General features: G+C 40.7%; 1 protein-coding gene across 2 annotated transcripts in view; it reads left to right on the forward strand.

Moving 5' to 3' along the window:
- Window positions 1-16,932, forward strand: part of ASCC3 (activating signal cointegrator 1 complex subunit 3) — a 262,037-nt gene that overhangs the window by 14,110 nt on the left and 230,995 nt on the right. For both annotated transcript variants that reach the window (XM_060190713.1, XM_016188499.2), the window contains one exon: window positions 13,497-13,617. In XM_060190713.1, coding sequence (XP_060046696.1) covers window positions 13,497-13,617 — 121 coding nt within the window. The remainder of the gene's footprint in view (window positions 1-13,496; window positions 13,618-16,932) is intronic.

The raw sequence follows: 16,932 nt of genomic DNA on the forward strand, positions 1-16,932 counted from the left end.
TTTATATATAAATAAAGTATTTTATTTATTCCCTTTTGTTGCCCTTGTTGTTTTATTTTTGTAGTTATTGTTGTAGTTGTAGTTATTGTTGTTGTTGATGTCGATGTTGTTGGATAGGACAGAGAGAAATGGAGGAGTGGAAGACAGAGGGGGAGAGAAAGATAGACACCTGCAGATCTGCTTCACTGCCTGTGAAGCGACTCCCCTGCAGGTGGGGAGCCGGGGGCTCGAACCAGGATCCTTAAGCCGGTCCTTGTGCTTTGCACCACGTGCACTTAACCCGCTGTGCTACCACCCGACTCCCTAAACTATGTAATTTAAAATGTTAACTTATCTCTCTTATTTGCACATATTAAAGTTTGATTAGTGTATGTTACATAGGCCAGTAAGTAAGCCTCTCTCTCTCTCTTACATGTAGATAGTGTAGGGGTTAATAAAATGGTAGTTAAGACTAGGCCCAAGGCAAAGTTTTACTTTTTACTACTATTTTTTTTTTTGTTTCCCTTTTTTCAAAGCACCAGTGTTCTAGAGATAATCTTTTGCGTTCAGTTTTTAAGTGAGTTCCAGCTCAGCTAGCGGGAGGCTGCTTTGCCAAGCACACGGCCCACAGCTGAGTTGCCAGGCGTCAACTGGGGTGGGGTGCTGAAGCCTCTCTCTCCCTTTCTCCTCTCTATTTCTCGTTATCTGTCTGAAAAAGGTGACTCAACTGTGAAATCCTGGTGATGACAAAAAGAAAAATACAGCTCAAATTTTAATGCTCCGGCAAATTATAAAAAGCTATTAATGAAAAGTCACTTGAATACTGGAGATGTCTCAAGATGCTTTGGAGTGTATGTACTAGTAGTATTTGAGTTATTAATACTGAGGTAAATATTCATGTCGTTACTGTGTACTTAGTCCTTGGGGGGAATGAATTTTGAGATATATTCATATGACCATCGTTTGCTTTTGTGCAGATGGCACTCTCCCTTTACAGCACTGTGACTGGATGTTTACTGTGCACAGCCCCTTGACTCATAGAGACGGTGTGACCTGCCTCGTGCAAGTTCATTCTGAACCTAACTGTGATCCAATTATGTGCTTAGTCCTAAGAAGCAGGGCATATTTGCTTAAGATCATCTTTTTTTTTTTTTTTTTTTAAGTTTAGAAATCTCCTTATGTTCATTTTATTGAGGGAGCTAATGCTTTACAGCGGATTCATTACATGTGTATGCAGTTTCTAGGCCCCCACAGTCACCCCCCACCCCCCAAACCCTTTGCTTTGCTGGAGCTCACCAAACGGCGGTCCATGTCTCACCGTCTTCTGAGGGGAAGCTAGCTATGCCTATTTTAAGTACCTGTTCATCAGTTTCTCTGCAGTCCTTACAGATTTTGATATGTATTAACTGTTATGCTTTCATACAGTGGTTCTCGAGTGCTGTGTTGTTGAAATTTCTTTATCTTGTTAAAATTGGCCAAGGACTCAGATCTTCTCTACATTGTTTACCATGTAGCTAGCGCTGGGGATGGGACCCAGGGCCTCACCCCTGCTAAGGCACGCACTTCATCCTCTGAGTCCTCTCCTGGCTCACCAAACTGCTCTTTCCTTTGTATGATTTCTGCAATATTTTCTGAGAGGGAGAGGGAGAGAGAGAGAGAGAGAGAGAGAGAAACAAGTACTACTCTACTCAGTCCCGGTGCGGACAGTGCTAGGGACTGAGCCTGAGGCCTCATTCACGCAGATTCTGCTCTCTATATTGATCGACTTGCCACTCCCTGTTGTGCTCGATTGAAATAGTTACTCAAGGAGTGAGAGGACACGTTAGCCAGATTTTGTTAATACTCACTCTTTGTTTGAAACAGTTAATTCTTAAATTTTTTTATTGGATTTATTTATTGGATAGAGGCAGCCAGCAAAGGGAAGGGGTGATACAGAGGGAGAGAAGACAGAGAGACACCTGCAGTACAGCTTCGCCACTGATAAAGCTTCCCTTGTGCAGGTGAGGAGTGAGGCTTGAGCCTGGGTCCTTGCACATTGAGACACGTGAGCTCAACAAGGTCTGCCATCACCTGGCCCCCGAAACAGTTCATTCTCCACTGTGTGTCAGGTACTAAGGCTGGGGAGACAAAAGGTGATCTAGTCAGGTTCAGTCAGTCCACTACATTTTGCTTTCTTAAATATCCCCAAGAAAATTATATTTGATACAATGAATTGTTAACAAATTCATTAACAAATTGTAAAAATTGTATCATTTGAATTATATCACATTGTATTTGATATAATGAATTGGGTTATATAATGATAGACCACAGTTGGAGGGACCCAATTCATTAATTTTTTTAATTATCTTTATCAATTTATTGGATAGAGACAACCAGAAATTGGGAGAGAAGGGGGGTGATAGAGAGCAAGAGAGACAGACACCTGCAACACTTCTTCACCACTTGTGAAACTTTTCCCCTGTGGGTGACTAGGGACCCGGTGCTTGAACCCGGGTCCTTGCACACTATAAAGTGTGCAGTTAACCAGGTGTGCCACCACCCGGCCCCCAATTTATTTTATATATTGTGAGATAATCTTACGTGCTGATGAGGAAACAAATACACTTTATGAGGAAAATACATTTCTTTTTTAAAAAATTACTCTATCTTGTTATTGAATAGGACAGAGAAAAATTGAGAGGGGAGAAAGGGAGAGAAAAAGAGAGATCCCTGCAGACCTGCTTCTCTGCTTGTGAAGCTTTTCCCCTACAAGTGGAGACCGGGGACTTGAACCCATGTCCTTGTGCACTATAAAGTGTGCACTTAACCAGGTGAGCCACCACCACCTGTACCTGTGAAAAATATTTCTGCTTTAGTAGTATTTGAGATGGATAAATCAGTGAATAATGTTTTGTCAGTTTCTAATCCTAAATAGGATTATTATATTTAGAAATTTCGGGCCAGGCGGTGGTATAACCTGGTCACGTGCACAAGAGCCCAGGTTCAAGTGGTGAAGCAGGGCTGCAAGTGTCTTTCTGACTCTCTCTCTGCCTCCCCCTCTCCTCTCAGTTTCCCTCTGTCTATTCAATAACAAATAAAAAAACATTAAAAAAGAGAAATTGCTATAAGTATTCCTTTGAATATTTTAGGCTTAATACATTGATTTTATTCAGCTTTATATGTATATATATGTGTGTGTATATATATATATATATATGCACATACACATGATTATAAATTTGTTTTCTCAGAGTTAAGTTAAATCAGCATATTTTCTTTTCTAAGAAAATTTCTAACTTATTATGTACACAACAGTATAAAATAGCTTTTAAATCTACAGTGGTTCTTCGCTTTGATCTTAACTAAACATCCGATTAATTATGGTATTCGGGGAATAAATAGTTTTCACATTCCAAGTAGTTTAATTAAGTTGTAAGTGACCTTGGCTTTGGCTTTGCTAAATTGTTGTGTTAAATTAAGTTGCTGTAACTAATGTGCATTAGTTATTTTGGGAATGTAATTCATCTCATTTTCTGCAACACTGTAATAATTCACATACACATTTTTCCTGAGAAAAATAAATACTGAATTAACAGTGCCCCAATTTTCAGTCATTTTCTTAGTTATTTAAGACTTTATTTTAGAATAAATGAATATTTAATCATTTTTAAGCCACAAATCAAACTTGGGGTAATTTGCAACATTCTAAACAACTTGTCTATTTTGTGTAATTACTCTTATATTCAGTTCCACATGGACTGTTAATTCTGAATTTTTTTCCAGAATCACTTAGCTTTTAACATTTTATTTCCTCTTTCCTCATTATTCTTAGTTTTCAGTGCACATATTTTCATGCAGATCTGAAATAGCTTACCTGAAAGACAAATTCTCTAAACTAATAGTAGTTTTTCTGTTATTTTACTATCTCCAATATGTGCTGTTTGTTATACAGTGTAGAAGTAGAGATACAACTCTTTAGTCTTTAAAATACATGGCTGTCTATAACTGATGACCAAAGTATTATCTAATTTATGAGACTCAGAATGCCTACAAAACTTTCTCGGAGCTTTATTTGATATGGACTTTTTTATTCATCATTATTATACTCTTAGAATTTCAGCTTGCACAGAGAGTCTATGAATATTCTGTTCATCCCAATTTTAAAAATATATTTTTAGAGCTTGTTATTTCTGTTTTGAGAACTTCTCTATCGGTGATTATGTCATGAAAGTTTGATAGTAAAATGCCTGTAAAACTGACTTGGTGTGATTTATGAAAGAAGAAAGATTTTGGTTATTCAATACACATTTGTTGTTTTATTCAGATGACAGTTTTCTATGAATTTAGCCATTTTGTTTGAATAATTTTACTATCAAGCTCTTATACTAGGGAAAAAGGTTTTTTGTGCTAGTGTACGTGGTGCTCATTTTTGTCTTTTTTCCCCCCTTTATGTTTGTAGAGCAGTGATTTTACTTTTTTTTTTTTTTGCCTCCAGGGTTATTGCTGGGGCGAATCCACTGCTCCTGGAGGCTGTTGTTTTTCCCTTTTGTTGCCCTTATTGTTTTATTGTTGTTGTGGTTATTATTATTGTTTTTCATGTCATCGATGGAGAGGACAGAAGAAATGGAGAGAGGAGGGGGAGACAGAGGGGGGGGGGAGAAGGAAAGACACCTGCAGACCTGCTTCACCGCCTGTGAAGCGACTCCTCTGCAGTGGGGAGTCCTTATGATGGTCCTTGTGCTTCGCACCTTGTGTGCTTAATCCGCTGCACTACCGCCCAACTTCCTGGGATTCAAATTTTAATTATTGCTTGACTTTTGTTCACTTTTTTTTTTAGGTTTTAATCATATAGTAAGGATTACTTCTAAGTAATGAGAGATCAAGTAGTTTTCTTGTCTCTAGATACAAAGGGAGTTTGAACAAGCCTGATGGAATTGTAGTCACACCAGATTCCAACAGATGTATTTGTTCCTTAATGTAAATGTGTTTCATCTTTACAAACCCCCCCCCCCCCCCCGTGCTGAGGCCATGTGCTTGTATAAGGACACCATTCCTAAGCCCATCTTTTTATTTTCATTTTTTAAAAAATATTTATTTCCTTTTTGTTGCTCTTGTTTTTATTATTGTAGTTATATTTGTTGATGTCGTCTTCGCTGGATAGGACAGAGAGACATGGAGAGGGGAGGGGAAGACAGAGAGGGGGAGAGAAAGACAGACACCTGCAGACCTGCTTCACCGCCTGTGAAGCGACTCCCCTGCAGGTGGGGAGCCGGGGCTCGAACCGGGATCCTTCTGCCGGCTCTTGCGCTTTGTATCATTCCAGTATGGCGGTACATAGTGGTTCGGTTTCATCCACTTGGGTGTTTGAATCCAGTTCTCCCTACAGCTTGTGTTTGTTGATGACACTTCTTTCACAATTCACTATTTCCATTAGCATTTTATAAGAATCAGTGACTTGGAGTATTTTTGTCGAACGGCCTTTCGGATCTCTCCTTTGATGAATATTCTGTTCATATCTTCTCCCCATTTTGGGATGTAGTCATTTGGTTTATGTTGTTGCTGAGTTTGGTGAGCTCTTGCAACATTTTGGTGATTAGCCTTTGTCTGATGTAGCTCCCATTCTGTAAGCAGTCTCTGTTTGGCTGTTGGTTTGTTTTGGTATGAAGTAGCTCTTCAAGTTGATGTAGTCCCATAGATTGTTTTTTGTTTTTGTCTTCCTTACAATTGGACGTGAGTCTTTGAAGATGCTTACAAAACTTAGGTGGAAAAGAGTGACCTGCCAGTATTTCCCTTTATGTATCTGATAGTTTTCTGGTCTAACATCCAGGTCCTTGATCCACTTGGAATCTACTTTTGTGTGTGGTGAAATGTGGTGACTCAGTCGACTTTTCCCAGCACCATCTGTTGAAGAGACTCTCCTTTCTCCGCTTTATAGTTAGGGCTCCCTTGTTAGATGTCCCATTTGTGTGGGGCCACTCTTTTTTATTTTATATCTGGAGAGGGTGGGAGAGACACAGACATCACATCACTGTGTGCCAAGGTGCTTTGATGTGGTGCTGGGACTTGAGCTTGGGAGTCATGATAATAATGCCATTTAAATATTGTTATAACTCCTTAATGCTGTCAGTAGTAAACATTAGTGATATTGGAGAGGTACTTTAATTATACAAAGCTATCACAAGTTCACTAATGAGACATTTCAAAGGGCTTGTATATTTTATGACCTGAACACTTGTGTGCCCTTTAAGGGCAGAGGAGACAGCATAATGTCTGTGCAAAAGACCTTTGTGCCTGCGACACCGAGGTCCCGGTTCATTCTCCATGAGCTAGAACTCTGCGGCACTGAGACAGTGAATTAACTGATAGAGATTTCATGCGATTTCTTTTTCTTTCATTGCTAGCACTTAATTTTTCAGAAGACATCCTCTGTCTTATTTATGCATCTATGGAAAGCTCACTCTCTAATCATTTGATAAGTTTTCCAAGATAAGGTGAAGAAGGAATTTTAAAGTAAAATATATTGTAGTCTTATTTTTTTAAAGAGTAATGGCTCTCTTATAGTATCATATTTTATATTGTAACAAACTGTTACAAAATTTAGCTATTTATAAATATTTTAAACTTACAAATGGGATAAGTTCAGTGTAAAGAAAATATATGTGGGGCCGGGTGGTAGTGCACTCAGTGCAGCGCCCACGTTACAGTGCCCAAGGGCACAGCTCCGAGCCCCCGGCCCCCACCTGCAGGGGGAAAGCTTTGCGAGCGGTGAAGCAGGGCTGCAGGTGCCTCTCTGTCTCTCTCCCTCTCTATCTTCCCTTCCTCCCAATTTCTGGCTATCTCTATCAAATAAATAAAAAATAGGAAGAATTTTTTTTTAAGTACATGCCATTCAAATGGTCTTAACTGGTGGGCAATAAACATTGATTTTTTTTTCTATGTAGGATCAAAATTAAAATTATACATTTGTTCATGGTAATGGAAAAATCTTGATTCTTAATGAGATTATCTATAGCCTTTACAAGTATTTTGATGAAAATAAAAAACAAACCACAAATTCACTTACGTTCTGCTAAATCATATACATATGATGTTTTATATTGGTACTTTGAACCCTTTCTCAAAGGTACTGGTTTGCATGATTTAATTGCCTCTGCACTGTACATACTGATAGATACTCCAGTTGAAGTGCTTGATGTGTGATGTAATGTTGGGCATTAAAAAAAAAAAGATAACTAAAAGGGGCTGGGTGGTGGTGCACCTGCTGGTGTGCACATGTTACAGAGCAACAAGGACTCAGGTTCAAGCCCCTGGTCTCCACCTGCAGGGGGAAAGCTTCACGGGTAGTGGAGCAATGTTGCAGGTGTCTCTCTTTCTCCCTCTTTATTTCCTCTTTCCTATCAATTTTTCTCTCTCCCTCTCCAATAAATAAATAATCTATATTTTAAAAAGGCTTTAAAAGACTATTGGACATTGGCTTTCTGTATAAAAAGTCTTGTAGTTTCCATTTCTCCAAATAACAAGATTTTTTTGACACTGTGATTTTTATTGTTTGTGCCAATAAGGAGATTGGCTAGACATTATTGTTTGTATATATTACCTGTCTACCACTGAAGATAAATAATTATATACAAATACTGTGTGTTCTATGAGGTACAAGTATTGCTTTATGAGGAAAAATGTTTCTATTCTTGTATACCAAGAAATAAACTTACTGCAAAAGCAATGCCTCATGTCCTTCTTCTCTTTGATTAACCTGGCGAGTCTGATCCTCAAGCAATTCTTTTTTTTTTTTTTCCAAAATTCTCTATGTAACCAGCTTTCCTAACAAGCTTAGTTCAAAATACCATATTTCTTCTATTTGGGAAGAATATGTCATCATTATTAAAAATACTAAATTAATTTTTAGTGATAAGATTGATGAAATGGTTTCTATCATGATTCCTATGTTGTTTGCTGTGTCTGTGAAATTTTTTAGTTGAAAAGTAATACTTGGAGGAAATAAGGTTTAAGTTGTATAATTGTTCCTCCTTGTGTTAATAGTTACCAGCTAGTTTTCTCTATGTGATAAAGGGTTTTAAGGTTTTGTTTTTTTTTATTAGTGATTGAATAGTAATTAAAAAAATTATATGATAATATGGGTATAATTCCACACCATTCCCAATACCAAAGTTCTGTCTCCTCAGTGGAGAGTGCAATGATTTTCCCAAGGTCACAGATCCGGGTTGATAGATACTGTTTCTTCCCCATTTTTTCTCTGGTCCTGCTTTTGCTTTAAGTCCTACCCACACCTGTTACTACTACTGAGTGTCCTTTCTCCTCTTCTCTCAGATTAGTGAAACTGTGTCTAACTTCCTCTGGAGTTTTTCAGATTTACTTACTTTTCAGTGATGATATAAAAATAAAATTTCTAGTGATAAAAGTTTTGGGGCCCAGTAGGTTTTGGGCCCAAAGCCCCCTGGTCATTTTCCGCTAATATTTTCTCTTCCTGGAGATTTGGGCCAATATTCTTTTTGGGGTGCAGAAGGAAGACATTCCAGCTTCTGTAATCGCTTCTCTGTTGGCAGGTGGATCCACACCCCCAGCCTATTTCTGTCTTTCCCTAGTGGGGCAGGGCTCTGGGGAGGTGAGGTTTCAGGACACATTGGTGAGGTCATCTGCCCAGGAAAGTCAGGATGGAATCATAGTATCATTTGCAACTTGGTGGCTGAAAAGCAGTGAGATAATAAGCAGGACAAAATGTTTAACAAATAGGAACCCAAGAGTAGGAATCGAGCAGAGGAGGATAAAGAGCCGAGGGTGGAAAAAAGCTAGGGTGTCTATTCTAGGTATGTTCCTAGGGGTCAATGAGTCAGTAATTTTTTGTGTGAGCTTGATGGCTAACATGCAGATGGACTAGGAATATTGACTGGAAAGTTGTAGTCGGAGTTGAGAATAGAACTAGAAAGCTGCATTAGGGCAGAGAGTAGCTCCCAAACTTGAAAAAACGTATCTAAATGCAGTGGGCTGTCAACCACATCCGTCTGACCAGGGTCCTGCACTTCTTCACGTTCAGCACAGGAGCCCGTGTGCCCTCCGAGTCCCTGTCTGTCTGAGCTCACAGTCCCTGCTCACAGCCGGGAGGGAACTTTCTAGCCTGCTCTCATGTCAGGACCCGTCTTCCTCGAGGGGCAGAGCAGGCTGACCAGCCTCCCTTTGGAGAGTGGGGAGTCCCTGCCATTGCTCGTTTATAGAGAGGGGCCAGGGCTTGGCGAGGCCCACAAGAGGGGCCCTTGTGATGAGATTCCTGCTGGAAGGGAGCAGCTAGGGTGGAGAGGGATCTGTCTGAGGTCTAGGCCCATAGTGTCCATGGGGAATCTCAGGGTTCACTGATTAGGTGCCCAGGTAATGAGGAAGCCTGGCATTGGCAAAGATCGCCGTCATTCAGTGCGCCAGTCTGATACCTGTTGTACTTTTTTTTTTTTTTTTAATCAGAGCTCAGCTCTGGCTTACAGTTGAATGGCATTACAGTCTTTGCATCACCATTATGCTGTTTCTCCATTCCTGAAACCTGTTTAAAATTAGTCCTTTTTTCCTGTCACTCTTTTTAATTGCTACCAGCACTGTCACTGGAGCTCATTGACTGCAAGATGAATCCACTGCTTCTGGTGGCCACTTTTTTCTTTCTTTTTTTCCCTTTATTTGATAGTACAGAGAAATTTACAGGGAAAGAGGAGCTAGGGAGGGAGAGAGAGAGACCTGCAGTACTCGCTTCATCATTCATGAAGCTTCTTCCCTGCTACTGGGGAGTGGGGTCTCAAACTCAGGTCCCTGTGCATGGGGGGATTTAAACCAAATGAAACAGAAGGGGTTTTTAGAAGCATACCAACAGTTTTTATTTACATTTCCCTGGCCTTCACTGACTTGGAGCTTTTTTTTTTTTTTTTTCATCTGCCTATTGGCCCCCTGGATCTCTTTGGAGAAGATTCTGCCCTAATTTTCAACGGGGTTTATCTTTTTTTGTTTGTTTTATTATTAATCTTTATTTATTTATTGGATAGAGACAGACAGAAATCAAGAGGGAAATAGAGAGGGTGAGAGACAGAGAGATACCTGCAGCCCTGCTTCACCCCTTGTGAAGCTTTCCTCCTGCAGGTGGGGACCGGGGGGCTCGAACCCAGGTCCTTGCACACTGTAACATGTGCGCTCCACCAGGTGCGCCACCACCTGGCCCGGGGTTTGTCTTCATTGTTGAGTTTGATGAGTTCCTTTGTGTATTTTGTTTACATGTCCTCTGTCTTCTATGACACGTGAAGATTTTCTCCCACTTTGTGGGAGGCCTCTTTTGTCTTGGCGATGATTCCCAGTTTGATCTTGTCCACATTAATCTATTTTTTGCCTTTGTTTTCCTTGCAGATGGATTAGAATCAGTGAAGATTCTAGAATTCTAGAGTCAGAGGAGAGTTGTGCCTATATTTTAATCCAAGTATTTGATGGTTCATATCTAATTTCTGAATCATGGATCCGTTTGGACTTGACTTTTGTATATGGTGGGGCAGGGGTAGAGAGCATAATGGTTATGTAAAGAGACTTCGTGCTGAGGCTCCAAAGTCCCAAGTTCAATCCCCATAACCAACAGAAGCCAGAGCTGAGCAGTGCTCTGTTAAAAAAAAAAAAAAGAAAAAGAAAGAAAAAAAAAAAAAAGGAAGAAATTTGGTGATCTAGATTTTAATCTGACACATTTAAATCCAGACTTCCCAAGACCAATTTGTTGAGTGACCTCCGCTTCTTCGACTTGTAGACTCTTTGGAGAAAACTTAATTGACTGTAGGTGTGAGGCCTGATGTCTGGGCAAACAAAACAATAATCAGATCAGTGTGTTGATACCTTCCTGCCCCCCTCTCTAAACTATCAAGTAAAAGCAGTCTCCCCCCCCAAAAAAAGTTTTCACTGTATGCTTCCTAGTGGGAATTAGTGGCCTAGATGTGAGTAACTGAGTGAAAGGGAGGGAAAAACCTATGGCTAAACCTTTGGACTTCTAAGAATCTCCCACATTGAATACTGACCGTGAGCCCAAAGAGGGAGGAGAGTGGCAGGGTACATCTGGAGGAAGAATAGCATGGAAGTGTGTTTCAGGAGGGATAAGGAGTCTTTAGCACTATGGAATGAAACACGGAAATTTAAAAAACGATTGAAAACCAATAGGTCCAGAATAATACTCATTAACTTCATCAAATCTCTTGAGTGAGTCGCCTTCATGTGCAACAGCCAATAATAATCTACTACTGGAAAGTTGTTTTTTTAAAAAAATATTTATTTATTTTCTCTTTTGTTGTCCTTCATTGTTGTTGTAGTTATTATTGTTGTTATTGATGTTGTTGTTAGATAGGACAGAGAGAAATGGAGAGAGGAGGGGAAGACAGAGAGAGGGAGAGAAAGACAGACACCTGCAGACCTGCTTCACCGCTTGTGAAGCGACTCCCCTGCAGGTGGGGAGCCGGGGGCTCGAACCGGGATCCTTATGCCGGTCCTTGTGCTTTGCGCCACCTGCGTTTAACCCGCTGAGCTACAGCCCGACTCCCTACTACTGGAAAAGTTTACGTGGACATATTAACGCTTCATTATTCTTGTTCTGTATTTCAATTTTGTTTTGTAATTTTGTGTTTGTGACAAGTTTATGTGTTTTTTTTTTTAATTTTAGAAACATGCTTTTTAAACTTTTTTTTTTTGCCTCCAGGGTTATCGCTGGGGCTCAGTGCCAGCACTATGAATCCACTGCTCCTGGAAGGCCTTTTTTCCATTTTACTGGATAGGACAGAGAGAAATTGAGAGAAGAGGGGAAAATAGAGAGAGAGAGAGAGAGAGAAAGATAGACACCTGCAGACCTGCTTCACCGCTTTTGAAGCTTCCCTCCTGTGGGTGGGGAGCCGGGGGGCTCAGACCTGGGTCCTCGCGTAAGTCCTTGCGCTTGCTACTGTGTGTGCTTAACCAGGAGCGCCACTGCCTGGCCCCTTCAGCATTTCTTATCAGTGGTGACCATCGCTGGTTTCCTGCCGACTCCTGAGGGTGTAGTTGCACCGCTATGTCTGTGTGTCTACAGCTTGCTGCACTACACATTGCTTCTGTCAGGATAAGGATGATGACTTTCAGAAAACAGTGGGGGCAGTGGGGGTTCCCTTTCTTGAGGGACGCACAGACTGCAGTGGTTGAGGATATTGTAAGAAAGAGGGCAACGGGGGCCAGGCAGTGGCGCTCCTGGTGAAGTGCTCACATTACAGTACACATAAAAAGACCCAGGTTCAAGCCCCTGGTCCCCACCTGCAGGGGAAAAGCTTCACAAGTGGTGAGGCAGGGCTGCAGGTGTCTCTCTGTCTCTTTCCCCTCTCTTTCCCCCCTCCCCTCTCAGTTTCTGACTTTCTATCCAATAATAAAGAAGTTCGTTGAAAAAAAGAAGAGTCATGTTTTAGTTAAAGTTAGTCTGTGCATGTTCTGAAGTACTTTTTTGATAAATCAGGAACTAACTCTAGGTTCACTTTGAGTCTTCCTACTCCTTATTATAATGAATAACTACACTGATGGTTAAATTAGCTTTGTAGTAGCAAAAAGAGCTTTGAGGAGCTTTTACTTACTGGCAGTTACCTTACTGGATCGTAAGGGCCGCACCACCTACCATGAAAGGGCGCTTTTTGTCTATACCTAGTGTGTATTTCTTCTGGAAGCCTTATAGCCGTAATAGTCAAACTTACCTTTTCCACTTGAGAGCTCCATTCTTCTTCTTCTTTTTTTTTAAGATTCTGTGATTTCTCTACTTATAGAGGTAACTTTCTTTACCCTTTCTTACAATTTGATGGCTTTAGGAACTTGTGTGAGTGCACAGAGCAGTGACTGAGACAGCTGTCCCTTTATACTCACTCTCTGCCAAATTAGTTTGTCGTGCAAATCTTGAATGAGAGCTGCACCTGCTCTCAATGTAGATGAAAATGGCAAATGTGAGAGGAAAACATAATTTTGGGATTGCTTTAAGTCTGGTGGCAGCTGATCTCAGAATTCTGCTGGGGTTTCTCATCTTGGAGTTATGGCAGCCCTGCTGTTCAGAGCCAAACAGCCCTCTTGTCTCTTGGAAGCTAGGTCTTAGGTATGTTATTTTTAAAGAAATAATGTGCTCTTTACATTGTGAGATTCCACCTGGCATGGCACATTAAAAGTTATCTTCCAGATGTACGGTGGTTTCTTCAAATTCTGTTTTGAACTAAAAATTTCTCAGTGGAATCTCTTAATTTATTATGTGTGATTATTGTGTCTTCAGCCTACATAACGGTGAGTCACTGAGGACATGGGTAAGGTTAACAGCCATGATAAATTATTTGCCCAGGGAAGAAATGGCCTTCATTTAAGTGCTGACACATTCTTGGAGATTTGCGAGGACGTGAAGCTCATTGCTTGGCTGTAGAGAGCATTTCCTGTGACAGTGAAGAGTTTTTCCCATACCCAGTTTCATCGTGAACCAAGTGTTAAGAACGTGAAAAATGTAACAGGTTGTTTTCTTTTCTTCTTTTAAGCTGTTTGAACTGCTGGGACCTGATGGACTGGAACTCATTGAGAAGCTTCTTCAAAATAGAATAGCAATTGTGGATAGGTTTCTTACCTCTTCGAATGGTCATAGGTTGCAGGCTCTTCAAGGTAAGGAAGTATTGGTAGTAATTCTGACTGAGAGAAAGAGTCATTGATTCATGGATTTGTTTAATGCAATTATGCTTTTCACTGTCCTTTGGTATAGCATATGATTTACTGACACTTATTTTTCAGCCGATTTTAGATATGACGGCTCATGAAACACGTATACTTGGCTCTAAGTAAGGTGGCCTGGCGGAGAGTTCACCTGTGTTTGGCAATGGCGCTGAAATTCAGCATCAGTTCACGTGTCTGAGATTCCTTTTCTTCTACTGAATTTTTTCTCGACTTTTTTTTTTTTTTTTTTTTGCCATGTTGTTCTCATCTTATTTGGGAGGGACTAACGGTTTACAGTAACGCAGTTGTTGGCACAGGGCACAATTTCTCATCTTCCCATGACAGATTTCTGTAAGACTCTCTCAGCCCCAACTCGGTCCTTGTCAGTATCCAGAGTCCATTCCAGACCTGAGAATGCTGCCTGCCAGGGTCCTTTGCTTCCCTGCAGTGCACCAAACCCAGTCAAGTTCCACTTTGTATCTTACCTTTCTGCCCTGGTTCTTAAGTTTCACCCGCGAGTAAGACCATGTGGTATTCATCCTTCTCTGTTTAGTTTATTAACACAATTCCTTCAAGCTCCACCCAAAACGAGAAGGACATGACTGCATCATTTCCCCACCCAATTTAAAGAAATACTGGTTTGTCCTAAAAGTTATTTTTCTCTGTTTTTCTTTTTTTCCTTTTTTTTTTTTTTTTTTTTAATTTCTTTAATGGGGAATTGATGTTTTACATTCCACAGTAAATACAGTAGTTTGTACATGCATAACATTTCTCAGTTTTCCATATAACAATATAATCCCCACTAGGTCCTCTGTCATCCTTCTTGGACCTGTATTCTCCCCTCTCACCCACCCCAGAGTCTTTTACTTTGGTGCAATACACCAATTCCAGTTCAGGTTCTACTTGTGTTTTCTCTTCTGATCTTGTTTTTCAACTTCTGCCTGAGTGTGAGATCATCCCATATTCATCTTTCTGTTTTTGACTTATTTCACTTAACATGATTTTTTCAGGCTCCATCCAAGATCGGCTGAAAACGATGAATTTACGATTTTTAATAGCTAAGTAGTATTCCATTGTGTATCTAGACCACAACTTGCTCAGCCACTCATCTGTTGGCCACTCATCTGGATACCTGGGTTGCTTCCAGGTTTTGGCTATTACAAATTGTGCTGCCAAGAACATATGTGCACACAGATCTTTTTGGATGGGTGTGTTGGGTTCCTTAGGATATCTCCCCAGGAGAGGAATTGCAGGGTCATAGGGTAAGTTCACTTCTAGCCTTCTGAGAGTTCTCCAGACTGTTTTCCACAGAGGTTGGACCAATTGACATTCCCATCAGCAGTGCAGGAGGTCCCTTTGAGCCCACAACCTCTCCTTTCTCTGTTTTTCTATGCAAACAAGTGTCGTGACTTTTCTGACAACCCAACAAAAGCTTAATGCATGTATACCAAAACAAACACAAATAAACCCACAAAAATGGTTGTCAGCTTCTTTACCAAAGCATTTAGCAAAAAGCTATTTGCTTAAGCATTCTAAATTATATAGCATAATTATTATTCTTAGAAGCAATATTAATCGTGACTCAGCATACAGTAAGAGAACAAAAGTGGCCTCAGGAGATTTCAAAATACTGCAAGGAAAATTGATAGTTCTGACCGGCTTAATATTTTAAATTTAATACTTCCTTTTAATGAACTAATAAGACATTTCTAACATTTTCCTAATAAAAATTGTGGATAGATGATACACAAATCACAAAGTAATAGCTCGCCATCTGCAGCTTCGTAAATACATGATCTGGATTCAGTCTGTTGATGACTTAAACTATTGAAAGGCAGAAAGAATTAAGTACTCCTGCTTTGAGGCATGTAATCGCCCCTAACTTACGGGTCTGTGTACACATATCCCTGATCCCGTGGGCCTTAGTCTGTATATCTAGGAAGTGTAACTTTGTGAGAAAGTGCACCGTCTGAAATGGAACAGGCCAAAGGCATGGGCGGGTTGACATCTGAGGCTTGGCGTTTCCAGAGACAATCTCCATAGCACAGGGCCCTGGCCGCGTAACGTGGCGTGACGGCACTGGGGACGTGGAGTTAGTTGAGGTCACCAGAAGCAGTGTAGTGGCCAGGGATCAATAGAAGAGGAATCAAGCAGTAAAACGAAGCCCTAGAGCTTCCAGGACTAGGAGAAACACAGATTTTAAATAGAACGAGAAAGGTCTCCTTGTGGTCCGAGTATGGTAATATACATGATTTAAGCACTTTCTAGTGTAAGTTCTGATTTTTTACTAAGAGTTCTAACTGGGACCTTATAAAACTCTCAGGCTAGACTAATTTCCTTCTTATGATTTAATGACCGTATTTATTCTTAAGTGTTTGCAAAAGTATTTTGTTAGTGTCATATTTGTTTCAAATGTTAATTAATACTAGGGAGTCGGGCGGTGTATCGCAATGGGTTAAGCGCAGGTGGTGGTGCAAAGCGCAAGGACCGGCGTAAGGATCCCGGTTCGAGCCCCCGGCTCCCCACCTGCAGGGGAGTCGCTTCACAGGCGGTGAAGCAGGTCTGCAGGAGTCTCTATCTTTCTCTCCCCCTCTCTGTCTCCCCATCTCTTTCCATTTTTCTGTGTCCTATCCAACAATGACATCAACAACAATAATAGTAATCACAATAAGGCTAAAACAAGGGCAACATAAGGGGAAAAAGATGGTCTCCAGGAGCAGTGGATTCATGGTGCAGACACTGAGCCCCAGCAATAACCCTGGAGACAAAAAAAAAAAAAAAGTTCATACTAGGAGAATAACAGTATGTTACCTAAAGTATTTAGTTTGACATGTAAAATCTTTTTTTTTAAATCATCTTTATTTACTTATTGGATAGAGACAGTAGTAATAGAGAGGGAGAGAGGCAGAGAGACATCTGCTGCCCTGCTTTACCATGTGTGAAGTGCGCCTCCTGCACGTGGGGATCGGGGACTTGAACCTAGGTCCTTGCGCATTGCAACACGTGTGCTCATCCAGGTGTGTCACCACCTGGCCCCCGACACATAAAATCTTATTCTCTTAATGATTTTATTGGGGGCTTAGTGGTTTACAGTACCGGTGTCGAGACATGGGTACAGTTTCTTACTCCCAGACTTAGGTGCATGCAAGACGTTCTCACCCTCGGTTTAGAGCCATTCCCACTGTCCTATCCCAGGACTCCCAGCACCCTCTCCAGAACCTGCCTCCCTTTTCTCCCCAGACACCTTTGTTTTCCTACAAAATACTG

Source organism: Erinaceus europaeus, chromosome 4 (assembly GCF_950295315.1).
Source record: "Erinaceus europaeus chromosome 4, mEriEur2.1, whole genome shotgun sequence".
NCBI classification, from domain to species: domain Eukaryota; kingdom Metazoa; phylum Chordata; class Mammalia; order Eulipotyphla; family Erinaceidae; genus Erinaceus; species Erinaceus europaeus.